Source organism: Protomyctophum bolini (assembly GCF_963924005.1).
Source record: "Protomyctophum bolini genome assembly, chromosome: 13".
NCBI lineage: Eukaryota > Metazoa > Chordata > Actinopteri > Myctophiformes > Myctophidae > Protomyctophum > Protomyctophum bolini.
Genome location: NC_137874.1, coordinates 32,840,728 through 32,856,402, shown reverse-complemented (window position 1 = coordinate 32,856,402; position 15,675 = coordinate 32,840,728). Strand labels below are relative to the sequence as shown.

General features: G+C 38.4%; 1 protein-coding gene across 2 annotated transcripts in view; it reads right to left on the bottom strand.

The window, feature by feature from the left end:
- gemin5 (gem (nuclear organelle) associated protein 5) overlaps window positions 1-15,675 on the bottom strand; it is a 201,326-nt gene that overhangs the window by 168,332 nt on the left and 17,319 nt on the right. For both annotated transcript variants that reach the window (XM_080779863.1, XM_080779864.1), the window contains 10 exons: window positions 15,412-15,519; window positions 14,766-14,822; window positions 13,607-13,735; window positions 13,416-13,511; window positions 12,725-12,862; window positions 12,339-12,486; window positions 11,111-11,230; window positions 9,937-10,147; window positions 8,791-9,066; window positions 8,300-8,456 (listed from right to left, as the gene is read on the bottom strand). In XM_080779863.1, coding sequence (XP_080635989.1) covers window positions 8,300-8,456; window positions 8,791-9,066; window positions 9,937-10,147; window positions 11,111-11,230; window positions 12,339-12,486; window positions 12,725-12,862; window positions 13,416-13,511; window positions 13,607-13,735; window positions 14,766-14,822; window positions 15,412-15,519 — 1,440 coding nt within the window. The remainder of the gene's footprint in view (window positions 1-8,299; window positions 8,457-8,790; window positions 9,067-9,936; window positions 10,148-11,110; window positions 11,231-12,338; window positions 12,487-12,724; window positions 12,863-13,415; window positions 13,512-13,606; window positions 13,736-14,765; window positions 14,823-15,411; window positions 15,520-15,675) is intronic.

Here is a 15,675-nt window from a genome sequence, read left to right as displayed (position 1 = left end):
TTGTTGAGAAACGGCTCCTAAAACATTATTTTACACTTTTGGTTATTGAGAAACAGCTCCTAAAACATTATTTGACACTTTTGGTTGTTGAAAAACAGCTTCTAACCATTATTTGACACTTTGGATGTTGAGAAACAGCTCCTAAAACATTATTTTACACTTTTGGTTATTGAGAAACAGCTCCTAAAACATTATTTGACACTTTTGGTTGTTGAAAAACAGCTTCTAACCATTATTTGACACTTTGGTTGTTGAGAAACAGCTCCTAAAACATTATTTTACACTTTTGGTTATTGAGAAACAGCTCCTAAAACATTATTTGACACTTTTGGTTGTTGAAAAACAGCTTCTAACCATTATTTGACACTTTGGTTGTTGAGAAACAGCTCCTAAAACATTATTTTACACTTTTGGTTATTGAGAAACAGCTCCTAAAACATTATTTGACACTTTTGGTTGTTGGAAAACAGCTTCTAACCATTATTTGACACTTTGGTTGTTGAGAAACAGCTCCTAAAACATTATTTTACACTTTTGGTTGTTGAGAAACAGCTCCTAAAACATTATTTGACACTTTTGGTTGTTGAAAAACAGCTTCTAACCATTATTTGACACTTTGGATGTTGAGAAACAGCTCCTAAAACATTATTTTACACTTTTGGTTATTGAGAAACAGCTCCTAAAACATTATTTGACACTTTTGGTTGTTGAAAAACAGCTTCTAACCATTATTTGACACTTTGGTTGTTGAGAAACAGCTCCTAAAACATTATTTTACACTTTTGGTTATTGAGAAACAGCTCCTAAAACATTATTTGACACTTTTGGTTGTTGAAAAACAGCTTCTAACCATTATTTGACACTTTGGTTGTTGAGAAACAGCTCCTAAAACATTATTTTACACTTTTGGTTATTGAGAAACAGCTCCTAAAACATTATTTGACACTTTTGGTTGTTGAAAAACAGCTTCTAACCATTATTTGACACTTTGGTTGTTGAGAAACAGCTCCTAAAACATTATTTGACACTTTTGGTTGTTGAGCAACAGCTCCTAAAACATTATTTGACACTTTTGGTTGTTGAAAAACAGCTTCTAACCATTATTTGACACTTTGGTTGTTGAGAAACAGCTCCTAAAACATTATTTTACACTTTTGGTTATTGAGAAACAGCTCCTAAAACATTATTTGACACTTTTGGTTGTTGAAAAACTGCTTCTAACCATTATTTGACACTTTGGTTGTTGAGAAACAGCTCCTAAAACATTATTTTACACTTTTGGTTGTTGAGAAACAGCTCCTAAAACATTATTTGACACTTTTGGTTGTTGAAAAACAGCTTCTAACCATTATTTGACACTTTGGTTGTTGAGAAACAGCTCCTAAAAAAATATTTTACACTTTTGGTTATTGAGAAACAGCTCCTAAAACATTATTTGACACTTTTGGTTGTTGAAAAACAGCTTCTAACCATTATTTGACACTTTGGTTGTTGAGAAACAGCTCCTAAAACATTATTTTACACTTTTGGTTGTTGAGAAAGAGCTCCTAAAACATTATTTGACACTTTTGGTTGTTGAAAAACAGCTTCTAACCATTATTTGACACTTTGGTTGTTGAGAAACAGCTCCTAAAACATTATTTTACACTTTTGGTTGTTGAGAAACAGCTCCTAAAACATTATTTGACACTTTTGGTTGTTGAAAAACAGCTTCTAACCATTATTTGACACTTTGGTTGTTGAGAAACAGCTCCTAAAGCATTATTTTACACTTTTGGTTGTTGAAAAACAGCTTCTAACCATTATTTGACACTTTGGTTGTTGAGAAACAGCTCCTAAAGCATTATTTTACACTTTTGGTTATTGAGAAACCGCTCCTAAAACATTATTTGACACTTTTGGTTGTTGAAAAACAGCTTCTAACCATTATTTGACACTTTGGTTGTTGAGAAACAGCTCCTAAAACATTATTTTACACTTTTGGTTGTTGAGAAACAGCTCCTAAAACATTATTTGACACTTTTGGTTGTTGAAAAACAGCTTCTAACCATTATTTGACACTTTGGTTGTTGAGAAACAGCTCCTAAAACATTATTTTACACTTTCGGTTATTGAGAAACAGCTTCTAACCATTATTTGACACTTTGGTTGTTGAGAAACAGCTCCTAAAGCATTATTTTACACTTTTGGTTATTGAGAAACCGCTCCTAAAACATTATTTGACACTTTTGGTTGTTGAAAAACAGCTTCTAACCATTATTTGACACTTTGGTTGTTGAGAAACAGCTCCTAAAACATTATTTTACACTTTTGGTTGTTGAGAAACAGCTCCTAAAACATTATTTGACACTTTTGGTTGTTGAAAAACAGCTTCTAACCATTATTTGACACTTTGGTTGTTGAGAAACAGCTCCTAAAACATTATTTTACACTTTCGGTTATTGAGAAACAGCTCCTAAAACATTATTTGACACTTTTGGTTATTATTATTGGTGATTATTATTATTTTGGGAGGCAAATTATTTTGGCAAATTATTTTGGCAAATTATTTTGGGAGGCAAATTATTTTGGCAAATTATTTTGGGAGGCAAATTATTTTGGGAGGCAAATTATTTTGGGAAATTATTTTGGGAGGCAAATTATTTTGGGAGGCAAATTTGGCAAATTTGGCAAATTATTTTGGGAGGCAAATTATTTTGGGAGGCAAATTATTTTGGGAGGCAAATTATTTTGGGAGGCAAATTATTTTGGGAGGCAAATTATTTTGGCAAATTATTTTGGGAGGCAAATAATTTAGGCAAATTATTTTGGGAGGCAAATTATTTTGGGAGGCAAATTATTTTGGGAGGCAAATTATTTTGGCAGGCAAATTATTTTGGGAGGCAAATTATTTTGGCAAATTATTTTGGGAGGCAAATTATTTTGGCAAATTATTTTGGGAGGCAAATTATTTTGGGAGGCAAATTATTTTGGCAAATTATTTTGGGAGGCAAATTATTTTGGCAAATTATTTTGGGAGGCAAATTATTTTGGGAGGCAAATTATTTTGGCAAATTATTTTGGGAGGCAAATTATTTTGGGAGGCAAATTATTTTGGCAAATTATTTTGGGAGGCAAATTATTTTGGGAGGCAAATTATTTTAAAACAACTAAAACATTATTTTACACTTTTGGTTGTTGAGAAACAGCTCCTAAAACATTATTTGACACTTTTGGTTGTTGAAAAACAGCTTCTAACCATTATTTGACACTTTGGTTGTTGAGAAACAGCTCCTAAAACATTATTTTACACTTTTGGTTGTTGAGAAACAGCTCCTAAAACATTATTTGACAATTTTGGTTGTTGAAAAACAGCTTCTAACAATTATTTGACACTTTGGTTGTTGAGAAACAGCTCCTAAAACATTATTTTACACTTTTGGTTGTTGAGAAACAGCTCCTAAAACATTATTTGACACTTTTGGTTGTTGAAAAACAGCTTCTAACCATTATTTGACACTTTGGTTGTTGAGAAACAGCTCCTAAAACATTATTTTACACTTTTGGTTGTTGAGAAACAGCTCCTAAAACATTATTTGACACTTTTGGTTGTTGAAAAACAGCTTCTAACCATTATTTGACACTTTGGTTGTTGAGAAACAGCTCCTAAAACATTATTTTACACTTTTGGTTGTTGAGAAACAGCTCCTAAAACATTATTTGACACTTTTGGTTGTTGAAAAACAGCTTCTAAGCATTATTTGACACTTTGGTTGTTGAGAAACAGCTCCTAAAACATTATTTTACACTTTTGGTTGTTGAGAAACAGCTCCTAAAACATTATTTGACACTTTTGGTTGTTGAAAAACAGCTTCTAACCATTATTTGAAACTTTGGTTGTTGAGACACAGCTCCTAAAACATTATTTTACACTTTTGGTTATTGAGAAACAGCTCCTAAAACATTATTTGACACTTTTGGTTGTTGAAAAACAGCTTCTAACCATTATTTGACACTTTGGTTGTTGAGAAACAGCTCATAAAACATTATTTTACACTTTTGGTTGTTGAGAAACAGCTCCTAAAACATTATTTGACACTTTTGGTTGTTGAAAAACAGCTTCTAACCATTATTTGACACTTTGGTTGTTGAGAAACAGCTCCTAAAACATTATTTTACACTTTTGGTTGTTGAGAAACAGCTCCTAAAACATTATTTGACACTTTTGGTTGTTGAAAAACAGCTTCTAACCATTATTTGACACTTTGGTTGTTGAGAAACAGCTCCTAAAACATTATTTTACACTTTTGGTTGTTGAGAAACAGCTCCTAAAACATTATTTGACACTTTTGGTTGTTGAAAAACAGCTTCTAACCATTATTTGACACTTTGGTTGTTGAGAAACAGCTCCTAAAGCATTATTTTACACTTTTGGTTATTGAGAAACCGCTCCTAAAACATTATTTGACACTTTTGGTTGTTGAAAAACAGCTTCTAACCATTATTTGACACTTTGGTTGTTGAGAAACAGCTCCTAAAACATTATTTTACACTTTTGGTTGTTGAGAAACAGCTCCTAAAACATTATTTGACACTTTTGGTTGTTGAAAAACAGCTTCTAACCATTATTTGACACTTTGGTTGTTGAGAAACAGCTCCTAAAACATTATTTTACACTTTCGGTTATTGAGAAACAGCTCCTAAAACATTATTTGACACTTTTGGTTATTATTATTGGTGATTATTATTATTTTGGGAGGCAAATTATTTTGGCAAATTATTTTGGGAGGCAAATTATTTTGGCAAATTATTTTGGGAGGCAAATTATTTTGGGAGGCAAATTATTTTGGCAAATTATTTTGGGAGGCAAATTATTTTGGGAGGCAAATTATTTTGGGAGGCAAATTATTTTGGGAGGCAAATTTGGCAAATTATTTTGGGAGGCAAATTATTTTGGGAGGCAAATTATTTTGGCAGGCAAATTATTTTGGGAGGCAAATTATTTAGGCAAATTATTTTGGGAGGCAAATTATTTTGGGAGGCAAATTATTTTGGCAAATTATTTTGGGAGGCAAATTATTTTGGCAAATTATTTTGGGAGGCAAATTATTTTGGCAAATTATTTTGGGAGGCAAATTATTTTGGGAGGCAAATTATTTTGGGAGGCAAATTATTTTGGCAAATTATTTTGGGAGGCAAATTATTTTGGCAAATTATTTTGGGAGGCAAATTATTTTGGCAAATTATTTTGGGAGGCAAATTATTTTGGGAGGCAAATTATTTTGGCAAATTATTTTGGCAAATTATTTTTGGAGGCAAATTATTTTGGGAGGCAAATTATTTTGGCAAATTATTTTGGGAGGCAAATTATTTTGGCAAATTATTTTGGGAGGCAAATTATTTTGGGAGGCAAATTATTTTGGGAGGCAAATTATTTTGGCAGGCAAATTATTTTGGGAGGCAAATTATTTTGGGAGGCAAATTATTTAGGCAAATTATTTTGGGAGGCAAATTATTTTGGGAGGCAAATTATTTTGGCAAATTATTTTGGGAGGCAAATTATTTTGGCAAATTATTTTGGGAGGCAAATTATTTTGGCAAATTATTTTGGGAGGCAAATTATTTTGGGAGGCAAATTATTTTGGGAGGCAAATTATTTTGGCAAATTATTTTGGGAGGCAAATTATTTTGGCAAATTATTTTGGGAGGCAAATTATTTTGGCAAATTATTTTGGGAGGCAAATTATTTTGGGAGGCAAATTATTTTGGCAAATTATTTTGGCAAATTATTTTTGGAGGCAAATTATTTTGGGAGGCAAATTATTTTGGCAAATTATTTTGGGAGGCAAATTATTTTGGCAAATTATTTTGGGAGGCAAATTATTTTGGGAGGCAAATTATTTTGGGAGGCAAATTATTTTGGCAAATTATTTTGGGAGGCAAATTATTTTGGCAAATTATTTTGGGAGGCAAATTATTTTGGCAAATTATTTTGGGAGGCAAATTATTTTGGGAGGCAAATTATTTTGGCAAATTATTTTGGGAGGCAAATTATTTTGGCAAATTATTTTGGGAGGCAAATTATTTTGGGAGGCAAATTATTTTGGGAGGCAAATTATTTTGGGAGGCAAATTATTTTGGCAAATTATTTTGGGAGGCAAATTATTTTGGCAAATTATTTTGGGAGGCAAATTATTTTGGCAAATTATTTTGGGTGGCAAATTATTTTAAAACAACTAAAACATTATTTTACACTTTTGGTTGTTGAGAAACAGCTCCTAAAACATTATTTGACACTTTTGGTTGTTGAAAAACAGCTTCTAACCATTATTTGACACTTTGGTTGTTGAGAAACAGCTCCTAAAACATTATTTTACACTTTTGGTTGTTGAGAAACAGCTCCTAAAACATTATTTGACACTTTTGGTTGTTGAAAAACAGCTTCTAACCATTATTTGACACTTTGGTTGTTGAGAAACAGCTCCTAAAACATTATTTTACACTTTTGGTTGTTGAGAAACAGCTCCTAAAACATTATTTGACACTTTTGGTTGTTGAAAAACAGCTTCTAACCATTATTTGACACTTTGGTTGTTGAGAAACAGCTCCTAAAACATTATTTGACACTTTTGGTTGTTGAAAAACAGCTTCTAACCATTATTTGAAACTTTGGTTGTTGAGACACAGCTCCTAAAACATTATTTTACACTTTTGGTTATTGAGAAACAGCTCCTAAAACATTATTTGACACTTTTGGTTGTTGAAAAACAGCTTCTAACCATTATTTGACACTTTGGTTGTTGAGAAACAGCTCATAAAACATTATTTTACACTTTTGGTTGTTGAGAAACAGCTCCTAAAACATTATTTGACACTTTTGGTTGTTGAAAAACAGCTTCTAACCATTATTTGACACTTTGGTTGTTGAGAAACAGCTCCTAAAACATTATTTTACACTTTTGGTTGTTGAGAAACAGCTCCTAAAACATTATTTGACACTTTTGGTTGTTGAAAAACAGCTTCTAACCATTATTTGACACTTTGGTTGTTGAGAAACAGCTCCTAAAACATTATTTTACACTTTTGGTTATTGAGAAACAGCTCCTAAAACATTATTTGACACTTTTGGTTGTTGAAAAACAGCTTCTAACCATTATTTGACACTTTGGTTGTTGAGAAACAGCTCATAAAACATTATTTTACACTTTTGGTTGTTGAGAAACAGCTCCTAAAACATTATTTGACACTTTTGGTTGTTGAAAAACAGCTTCTAACCCTTATTTGACACTTTGGTTGTTGAGAAACAGCTCCTAAAACATTATTTTACACTTTTGGTTGTTGAGAAACAGCTCCTAAAACATTATTTGACACTTTTGGTTGTTGAAAAACAGCTTCTAACCATTATTTGACACTTTGGTTGTTGAGAAACAGCTCCTAAAACATTATTTGACACTTTTGGTTATTGAGAAACAGCTCCTAAAACATTATTTGACACTTTTGGTTGTTGAGAAACAGCTCATAAAACATTATTTTACACTTTTGGTTGTTGAGAAACAGCTCCTAAAACATTATTTGACACTTTTGGTTGTTGAAAAACAGCTTCTAACCATTATTTGACACTTTGGTTGTTGAGAAACAGCTCCTAAAACATTATTTTACACTTTTGGTTGTTGAGAAACAGCTCCTAAAACATTATTTGACACTTTTGGTTGTTGAAAAACAGCTTCTAACCATTATTTGACACTTTGGTTGTTGAGAAACAGCTCCTAAAACATTATTTGACACTTTTGGTTGTTGAGAAACAGCTCCTAAAACATTATTTGACACTTTTGGTTGTTGAAAAACAGCTTCTAACCATTATAGAGTACCTGTCACCTTAAGTTGAGTGATGTCATGTCATTTCGTTTGTTCTGTTTTCTCATGCCAATAAAGCCCTTTGAATTGAATTGAAATTGATAGGCTTACATTTAGGCCAGACAGCCTACAAAAAGGATGCTTTCTCATTTGTGTTCATAAAGATAGCCTGATGAAGGCCGCATAGGCCGAAACGTTGCTATTTCCCTGTAAATAAATGGTGGTCACTGCATTTGAAGACAGTGTGCGGTTGTTTTCCTTGTTCAATAGCTAAAGCATAACATAATGCTAACACCAAAAGGGGTTCCCGCCCCAAAATGGGTTAATAGGAACAGCAGGCTGAACGAGAACCTTGGAAATGGGGTTAAATTTCAGCGAACAGAGTTTACCCCCTGGTGGTAAAGCTGTGTGTGTGTGTGTGTGTGTGTGTGTGTGTGTGTGCGTGTGTGCGTGCGTGCGTGCTTACCGTCAGGAAACAGCAGCGTACAGAGGGCTGAACACAAACGGAAATGTTCGCTGGTCCCAGACACAGCCTGCCACAGCGATGTCACTTCCTCTATGCAGTCACACAGCAATAAGCTGACCACAGCCTGAGACACACACAAGGACACACACCACACCACCTGAGAGAGAGAGAAAGAAAGAGAGAGAATAAAATAATAATGTACCGTTTTTTATATATATATTCACATCGTTATTATAATTATGTTGCGTTTAGTAATGTCGTAAAAAGGCAATTTGTTTGTCCGTTGGAGGCAGTAGTTCTGAAGGCAGTGTCTTGCCCCGAAATGCCCCACATTGACATGTATATGAAAGGATCTTGTGGCAGAGATCCACCATAAGAGATGTACTGTATCAGTAATGGATTACAAAAACAAAATCCCCTTTAAGCATTTTAAACTGGATCTCAAATGAACCTCCCCACTTCGAGAGGCACTGCTCTGGCAGATGTCCTACCTGTTTGAGAGGGAGGTTGGGGCTGGGCTGTGGGTTCTCCACAGCCTTCAGCTCCTGCATGAGTCTCCTGAGCGTCTCCTTGTCCGTCAGCTCCTCCGAGACGCTGAACTCCTTGGCCCACACCTCCCTGATCCTGTGCCGCAGGCCGCGCGCGGCGCCGGGCGGCTCGCAGCTCTGAGACCAGGGGTGCGCCGAGGTGCAGGACCACGGCAACACTCTGCAGTCGGACAGCGTCAGGGTCAGAAGCTCCGCGACACTGAAATACAACCTGTGGACCTGGAAGACAGCAGAGAGGAGAGGTTCCTGTTTAAAACATTCTGACCTGAGATCAGATTCTAAAAATGTCTGTTTGAAAATGACAGTTTTCTGAAAAAGCTATGTTTCTATGTCAGTCATTCTTCGATTTTTCAAAAATAGCAGACCTACAAGCTCGTAGCATGTAGCGCGCTATGAGCTTGTAGATCTGCTATTTAAGAAAAGCTAAAGCATAACGTAATGCTAACACCAAAAGGGGTTCCCGCCTAAAATGGGTTAAAACATTGTTTTTTTTTTGTGTTCTCATGAAGGCTATTCGTTTGTCCAGCTTAAGAACAGCCAAACTAATACACACGCAGGCACGTGAGGCGGCTGTATGCCTCACAGTTCTACTGCTCAGCCAAATCACATTCGGACGCAATAGGTATCGGCCAGGCCAGGAGGTCTGTGTCCAGCAAATCTCAGACTGCGGGACCGGTCAACGTTTGTCATAACTGCATACTGATTTTCTATAGTTCATTCCAATTGGCTATGATTTAATTCATTTGCGAAAAGAAATGATGCGAATCATGAATGATGAAGCCCACATTTGAATCACACATTGATGGGCAATCGGGCATTTGAACAACAAATACTACACCGTTTGTTGCAGAAACATGTTTTACGCCCTGTGGGTGCAAATGATCTCTAGACAATGCCCGTCAAAAGGTGTCATGTGTCATCTCAAAACACGTCACATCACAATGCGTTGCAAGCTTGCAGATCTGCCACTCTCGAAAATCAATCATTTAGTTTGTTGCGACCCTAATCACACTGATCACATGTCAAAGGCATGATGAACATAATTGTGAACGTAATCGTTGGTTCCAGCACTAGCACCGTTGTACTGACCAGGAGGGCGTCCTGTGTGTTCAGAGCTCGTTGAGCGGCCAGCCAATCGTCATCCGCCGCCAGGTCTTTGGCCAATCGGAGGCAGAGGGAGGCGGCCAGCCCCGCCTCCCCGCTGAGCCTGGCCACGCCCGCCGCCGTCTCCAGGGACAGAGCGTCGCTCTTCCTGGACAGAACTTTGGCCGCGTCGAAACCAGCGCCAGCAGCCAGGTAACTGAGGAATATGTATCATATATAAACAGTATATAGATATATGTATCATATATATATTATATATATATAGTGGTTCCCAAACTTTTCAGGTTGAGGCCCAAAAGAGAGATTAGACGTTTGCGCCGGGACCCAGACTGCTGGAAATACCAGATCTACAAGCGCACAACGAGCACGCTTGTAGGTCGTCTATTTCCACTACTTCTTAATTATTTTTATTTATCTCATTATTATTTTTTTGATAGAATTTCTTAGATTTGTTTGTCAGTTTTAAAATGTATGAAGATATTTAAAATGTCTTTATTTAATTAAAACAGAAAATGTCTAACATCTCTCAGATATTTCTTTCCCATGTTTTCTCCTTGGTCAAAAAAACACACACACTTCTTTACACCGGTAAACCTGTGCTGTGACAAATCTATCCATCTGCTATAATTCGAAGTGGTTAGAATGTGTCCGCACTGAGATTGGTGTAGTCAATATATGTGTATAATCTACTAAAATGATACTCAACAGGTGTGTAGCTAAAAGCATGGAAACCAAGTGTATATAACTAGAATTTCTACGCGGGCACTCAATCCCAGAGTTACTTCGCCACGCACTCCGCGGCAGAAGTGCCGTGTTTGCATGAATGAAACTGTATGTAAGTGTGTGTGTGTGTGTGTGTGTGGGACACTGAGCTAGTTTGCATGGAAACTCACACTTAACCAACGTCCACCAGAGGGCGCAAAATTACAGAAAATAAAAGCACAGTTCTGAACGGAACATGACAGTGAGAACATGACAGTGAGCACAGGCTAGTGGCCACATGCCACATGTTTTCATAGGCTGGGGCGCACATCCACGTGACCAACGCACATGTTTTCATAGGCTGGGCCGCACGTCTTTTGGCCACGTGACCAACTTTACAAATACCGGTATGTATATAATAAAAGATTAATCAGATGAATGAACCATCGTTGTTTACCACTTGGCAGCAGAGGACAGATGTCCGTCCTTCTCCAGGACAGCGGCCCAGGACAAGAAGAGCTCCTTCAAAACAGGATCGTCTGGCTGCAACCGGGCCTTGGCCAGTGCTATGGCCTCCCTGATGCGCACACACACACACACACACACACACACACACACACACACACACACACACACACACACACACACACACACACACACACACACACACACACACACACACACACACACACACACACACACACACACACACACACACACACGTCAATGGCATTTAATGTTTGTGTTAGGACAACAATAGACACTATAGCTGAATACAGGAGCCCTCAAAAAACAACTTGTGTGACTGTGAAGTGAGGGGCGCTCTTATCATCACATTCCGTGCTCAGCAAATCAAATCATCACATTCCGTGGTACAAGCACACAAGCACAAAGCTGTGCAAAAAAAAAGTATATAGAACATGATTGAAATACTTTTATCTATGACATGATTATAGAAAATGGATTGGCATTGGCAATTAAAAAAAAATGTAATAATATATATTCAAAGATTTGAAGCACATTTTCACGATTTTTCTAAAATAGCAGACCTACAAGTTCATAGTGTGGCACTCGGTGCCGCGCTATGAGCTTGTAGATCTGCTATTTTTCAATAGCTAAAGTATAGAGCGTCGCAGTTCCTCCCCCTTTCAGAACAACGAGTGGCCCAGGAAATTAATCTCAATGCATTTTCCTCATAGACATTTCAGAAAGTATTTATTTAAAGACCTTTTACGCCGCGGACAAAGCCAACTATTGTCGTGACAAATCATGACAACAAACACACATTTTCAGGCCAAACAAAGAATTAGAAAGTAGAAAAAAACTGCCTTTTTTGTTGTTTCTTCTTTGTAATTATTTGTTTGGTCCAAAATATTGTGTGTGTTGTCATGATTTGTCACGACAAGAGTTTGCTTCGTACAACGCTTAAAAGGTCTTTAAATAAATACATTCTGAAATGTCTATGAGGAAAATGCATTGAGATTCATTTCCTGGGCCACTCGTTGTTCTGAAAGGGGGAGGGACTGCGACGCTCCATAACATAATGCTTTAAAACACCAAAAGGGGTTCCCGCCCAAAATGGGCGGGAAAAGAGAAGAAAGTTCTTGACCAGTAGAGTATTTTGTAAATTAAAATGCACATTTGATCAAGAGTTGATCTGTAAGACGGTAGGTAGGTAGGTCAACCTGTACAGCTTGTTGCATTGCAGCAGATCTATGGCCGGGTACACTCTGTTGATGGACAGCAGGTGCGAGGCTGCCTTCAGGTGCTGCTCCTGCAGACACAGCTGTTTGACGTAGGCCTCCACCGTCCTGGACCACACCTGGTAACCCGCTGCAATCACATCACATGATATACTGTACACCTGGTAACCTGCTGCAACACATCACATGATATACTGTACACCTGGTAGCTGAGAGAGATATACGGTATAAAATTGTGTTTTTCATAGATAGCTTCATAGACTTGTTTGACAGCACTACTCAATACTTTGTAAACTTGACTTAATTTGGCTCTGTACTTGGTCTGCCCCTTTGGTCTGGCGAGGGGCAGCAGGTGCAGTGTAACTCACCCATGGGGGCGAGGGACAGCAGGTGGTCACTGAGCTCTCCCCGCTCGGTGGCAAGCTGCAGCGCCCCCTGGAGGTCTCCGCTCCACAGTCGCAGGTAGGGGATGGAGTCGTAGTGAGCTGCCTCCGCGTGGCCCTCCTCTGTCACAGCAAGGTTACAGAGGTTTACTCTTCATTTATTTTATAAATATAAGTCAGGTGCAGGATTGCAGGACTCTTTTGGGTCTCGAGTCGTGAAAACCATCCGTTTGTGGGTTTTGCAACGATTCTTTATGGCTTGGTAGGGAGGTTAAAGGTAGGGCAAGTGATTTTCTTTGGTTAAAATAAGTGTTAAATAGCTCAATATTATAATAGTCCTAATCATCGCTAGAATGTTTGTTCAGTAACAGGAGTCGAGTCTCCATGTCTCTCCTGCCTTTTAGTAAACGGAAAATACATTTACAGGTTGGGATACCAATTATATCCAATCAGGAGAGATTTTTTTCCACCCATGTGAAAATGTATGTTCTGTTTATTAAGGAGCTGGAGAGATGGGGAGACTCCTGTTACTGATCAAACACAAGAAAATAAAATTCACTTACCCTGCCTTTTCCTAAAATGTGTTTAATTATTAATGCATTGCAAAAGATTAACAAACAAAGATTTCTAGTTGTGAGTGATAGCAGTAGTTGTGTACTGTATGTGAGTAAAGTACCTTCCTCCTGCAGCATGCGGTACAGGGCCTGTCTGTCACTGAACAGGCCCAGGTGGATGTACTCTCCCTGGCCAGGAACACAGCCACCAGGGGGCGCTGGAGACACACACAAAAACACAACATTATTATGATGTGTGTGTGTGCGTGTGTGTGTGCGCGTGCATGTGTGTGTGTGTGTGTGTGTGACTCACGGTGCGTGTGTGTGAGAGCGGCCAGTGTCAGACAGTCTTGTAGCTGCAGGTCTCGGGGTCGGTGGTCCATGGACGTACTGAGAGGAAGCATAGAGCGAAGCCTCCGTTTCTTCAGTGACGTCACCACGTCTGGATGGAGACACAGGGACAAACATCAACCCACGTACACACGCTACAAAATGGCAAAAATGGTGCATTTATATAACGCTTTCATCCAAATCGCTTCACATAGATTGTGCATTACATTCACAAATTCTTCATTCACACGCGGAATGGCGGAGGAAACCATGCAAGGCAACGACCTGCACATCGTGAGCAATTTGGGGTTCAGCGTCTTGCTCAAGGACACTTTGACACCAACTCTGCTAAATATATGCTAAACAAATTCAAGAGCAGCTAAAAGTCCTGCAGCCTGAGAGCCTTGGTCATTCCAAAATGTCACATGGAAACTAATCTCTCAAGACAGATTGATACATCAGCATTACTGCCTTAAACATGTAAATGTTGTTGTTAGTAGGAATGGACAGAGAAGCACCCGGGAGGAAGTGCACTAAGAAACGGGAGGAGCCAAACCGAGTTCCTGTTTTACACAAAAGGGAGGTTGTGGAGGGAGGTGGAGGGAGGTGGTGGGAGGTGGTTGGAGGTGGTGGAGGGAGGTGGTGGAGGGAGGTGGCACGCCGTCTGAAGGTGACTGGAGCCACGAGAGGCACCGCCGAGCAAGCGGAGGTGAGCGAGTCGCCGTGGAGATAGTGGTGCAAACATCGATATGGCAATATCGATCGAAAATAGGTGAATCGATCGAGAGGCTGCTGTATCGATACGGCAATAAACGGCATGAATTATCTTGGTGACGCAGTGTTGACAAACGTATCTCAGTTTAACGTTATAATAAAAGCTCCCTTTGCAAGTTGCAATGCACTCCCTTCCCTGACCTCTTGTTGGGATGTTTATACATTTCATTTTAATTTAAAGATCTCTGTGGGCCTGAAAGTGTTTTATTATTTGTCCAACATGGTCATTATTTTGAATAAACGTATAATCGATATATCGTATATATCTATCGTGAGATTGCAAAACTACGTGGCGAGCGTTGCGAAGTCACCTTCAGCCGGCTCAGCACTGTCCGAGTTATAGAATCATAAATCACCACATACAGTACCTGGTCTTTCTTTGGTCTTTGAAGTTGTAGAGGACTTTCTGACTGTATCAGCACTTGCTGGAAGCGCACGCACGCGGACAGACACAGACAGACACACACACACACACACACACACACACACACAATGCCAGTTAATTCCACCACACCTACACCTGTCTGTGTTGCCACTGCTGTTGTACTGCAATGGTTGACCTGCCAGTGAGGAGTGTATATTCATATGGTCATATTTTTGATGCACGGCCAAGGCAGCGTCGCTGCCACTCAAGTGACTACTAGGCAATCACAACGCTTCTTTTCCGGGACTCATCAATTCAACCCATGGAGCTTTATTGACATGAGAAACACGTTCTGTGACTCAGACGGAAGATTGGCAATCTTCCACATGCGTCACAGAAGCTTGCCTTTCCTTGAGATACAGACACCCCAGAGCCGAAGAAGGTTGTCTACCTTTCTATGTCTATGTCCAAACAGTTACTTTTCAGGAAATGGAACGGAAACGCCCAGAAACAGTGCCAATATCAGATCTACAAGTCCACGTTGTGAGCTTGTAGATAGGATAACTTTGTTGAATCTCAGCCCAGACCACTCCGTATTACAATAACAAACTAAATCGAAAACAACACTGTAAGAGCCTTGGTGCAGTTACCTGGTAGAGAGACAGGAAGAGGAAGGCTGCTTCTCTTCTCCTCTTCATCATCTTCAGAGGGCTCCTGTCTTGCCGGTAGCGAGCTCTCTGCTCCTCTTCCTCCCTTACCTAAAAGAACACATCTTTTTGCTAAATTTGCTTAATTAAAAAAATAATGTGGATGCTTTTTACCGCTTTTTCCTCCCCGATTCAGTTGTTATGCCAATTGATTCCTCCCCATCCCTCCAGAACACATCCTGCTGACAGGTGCATGATTATGAATCC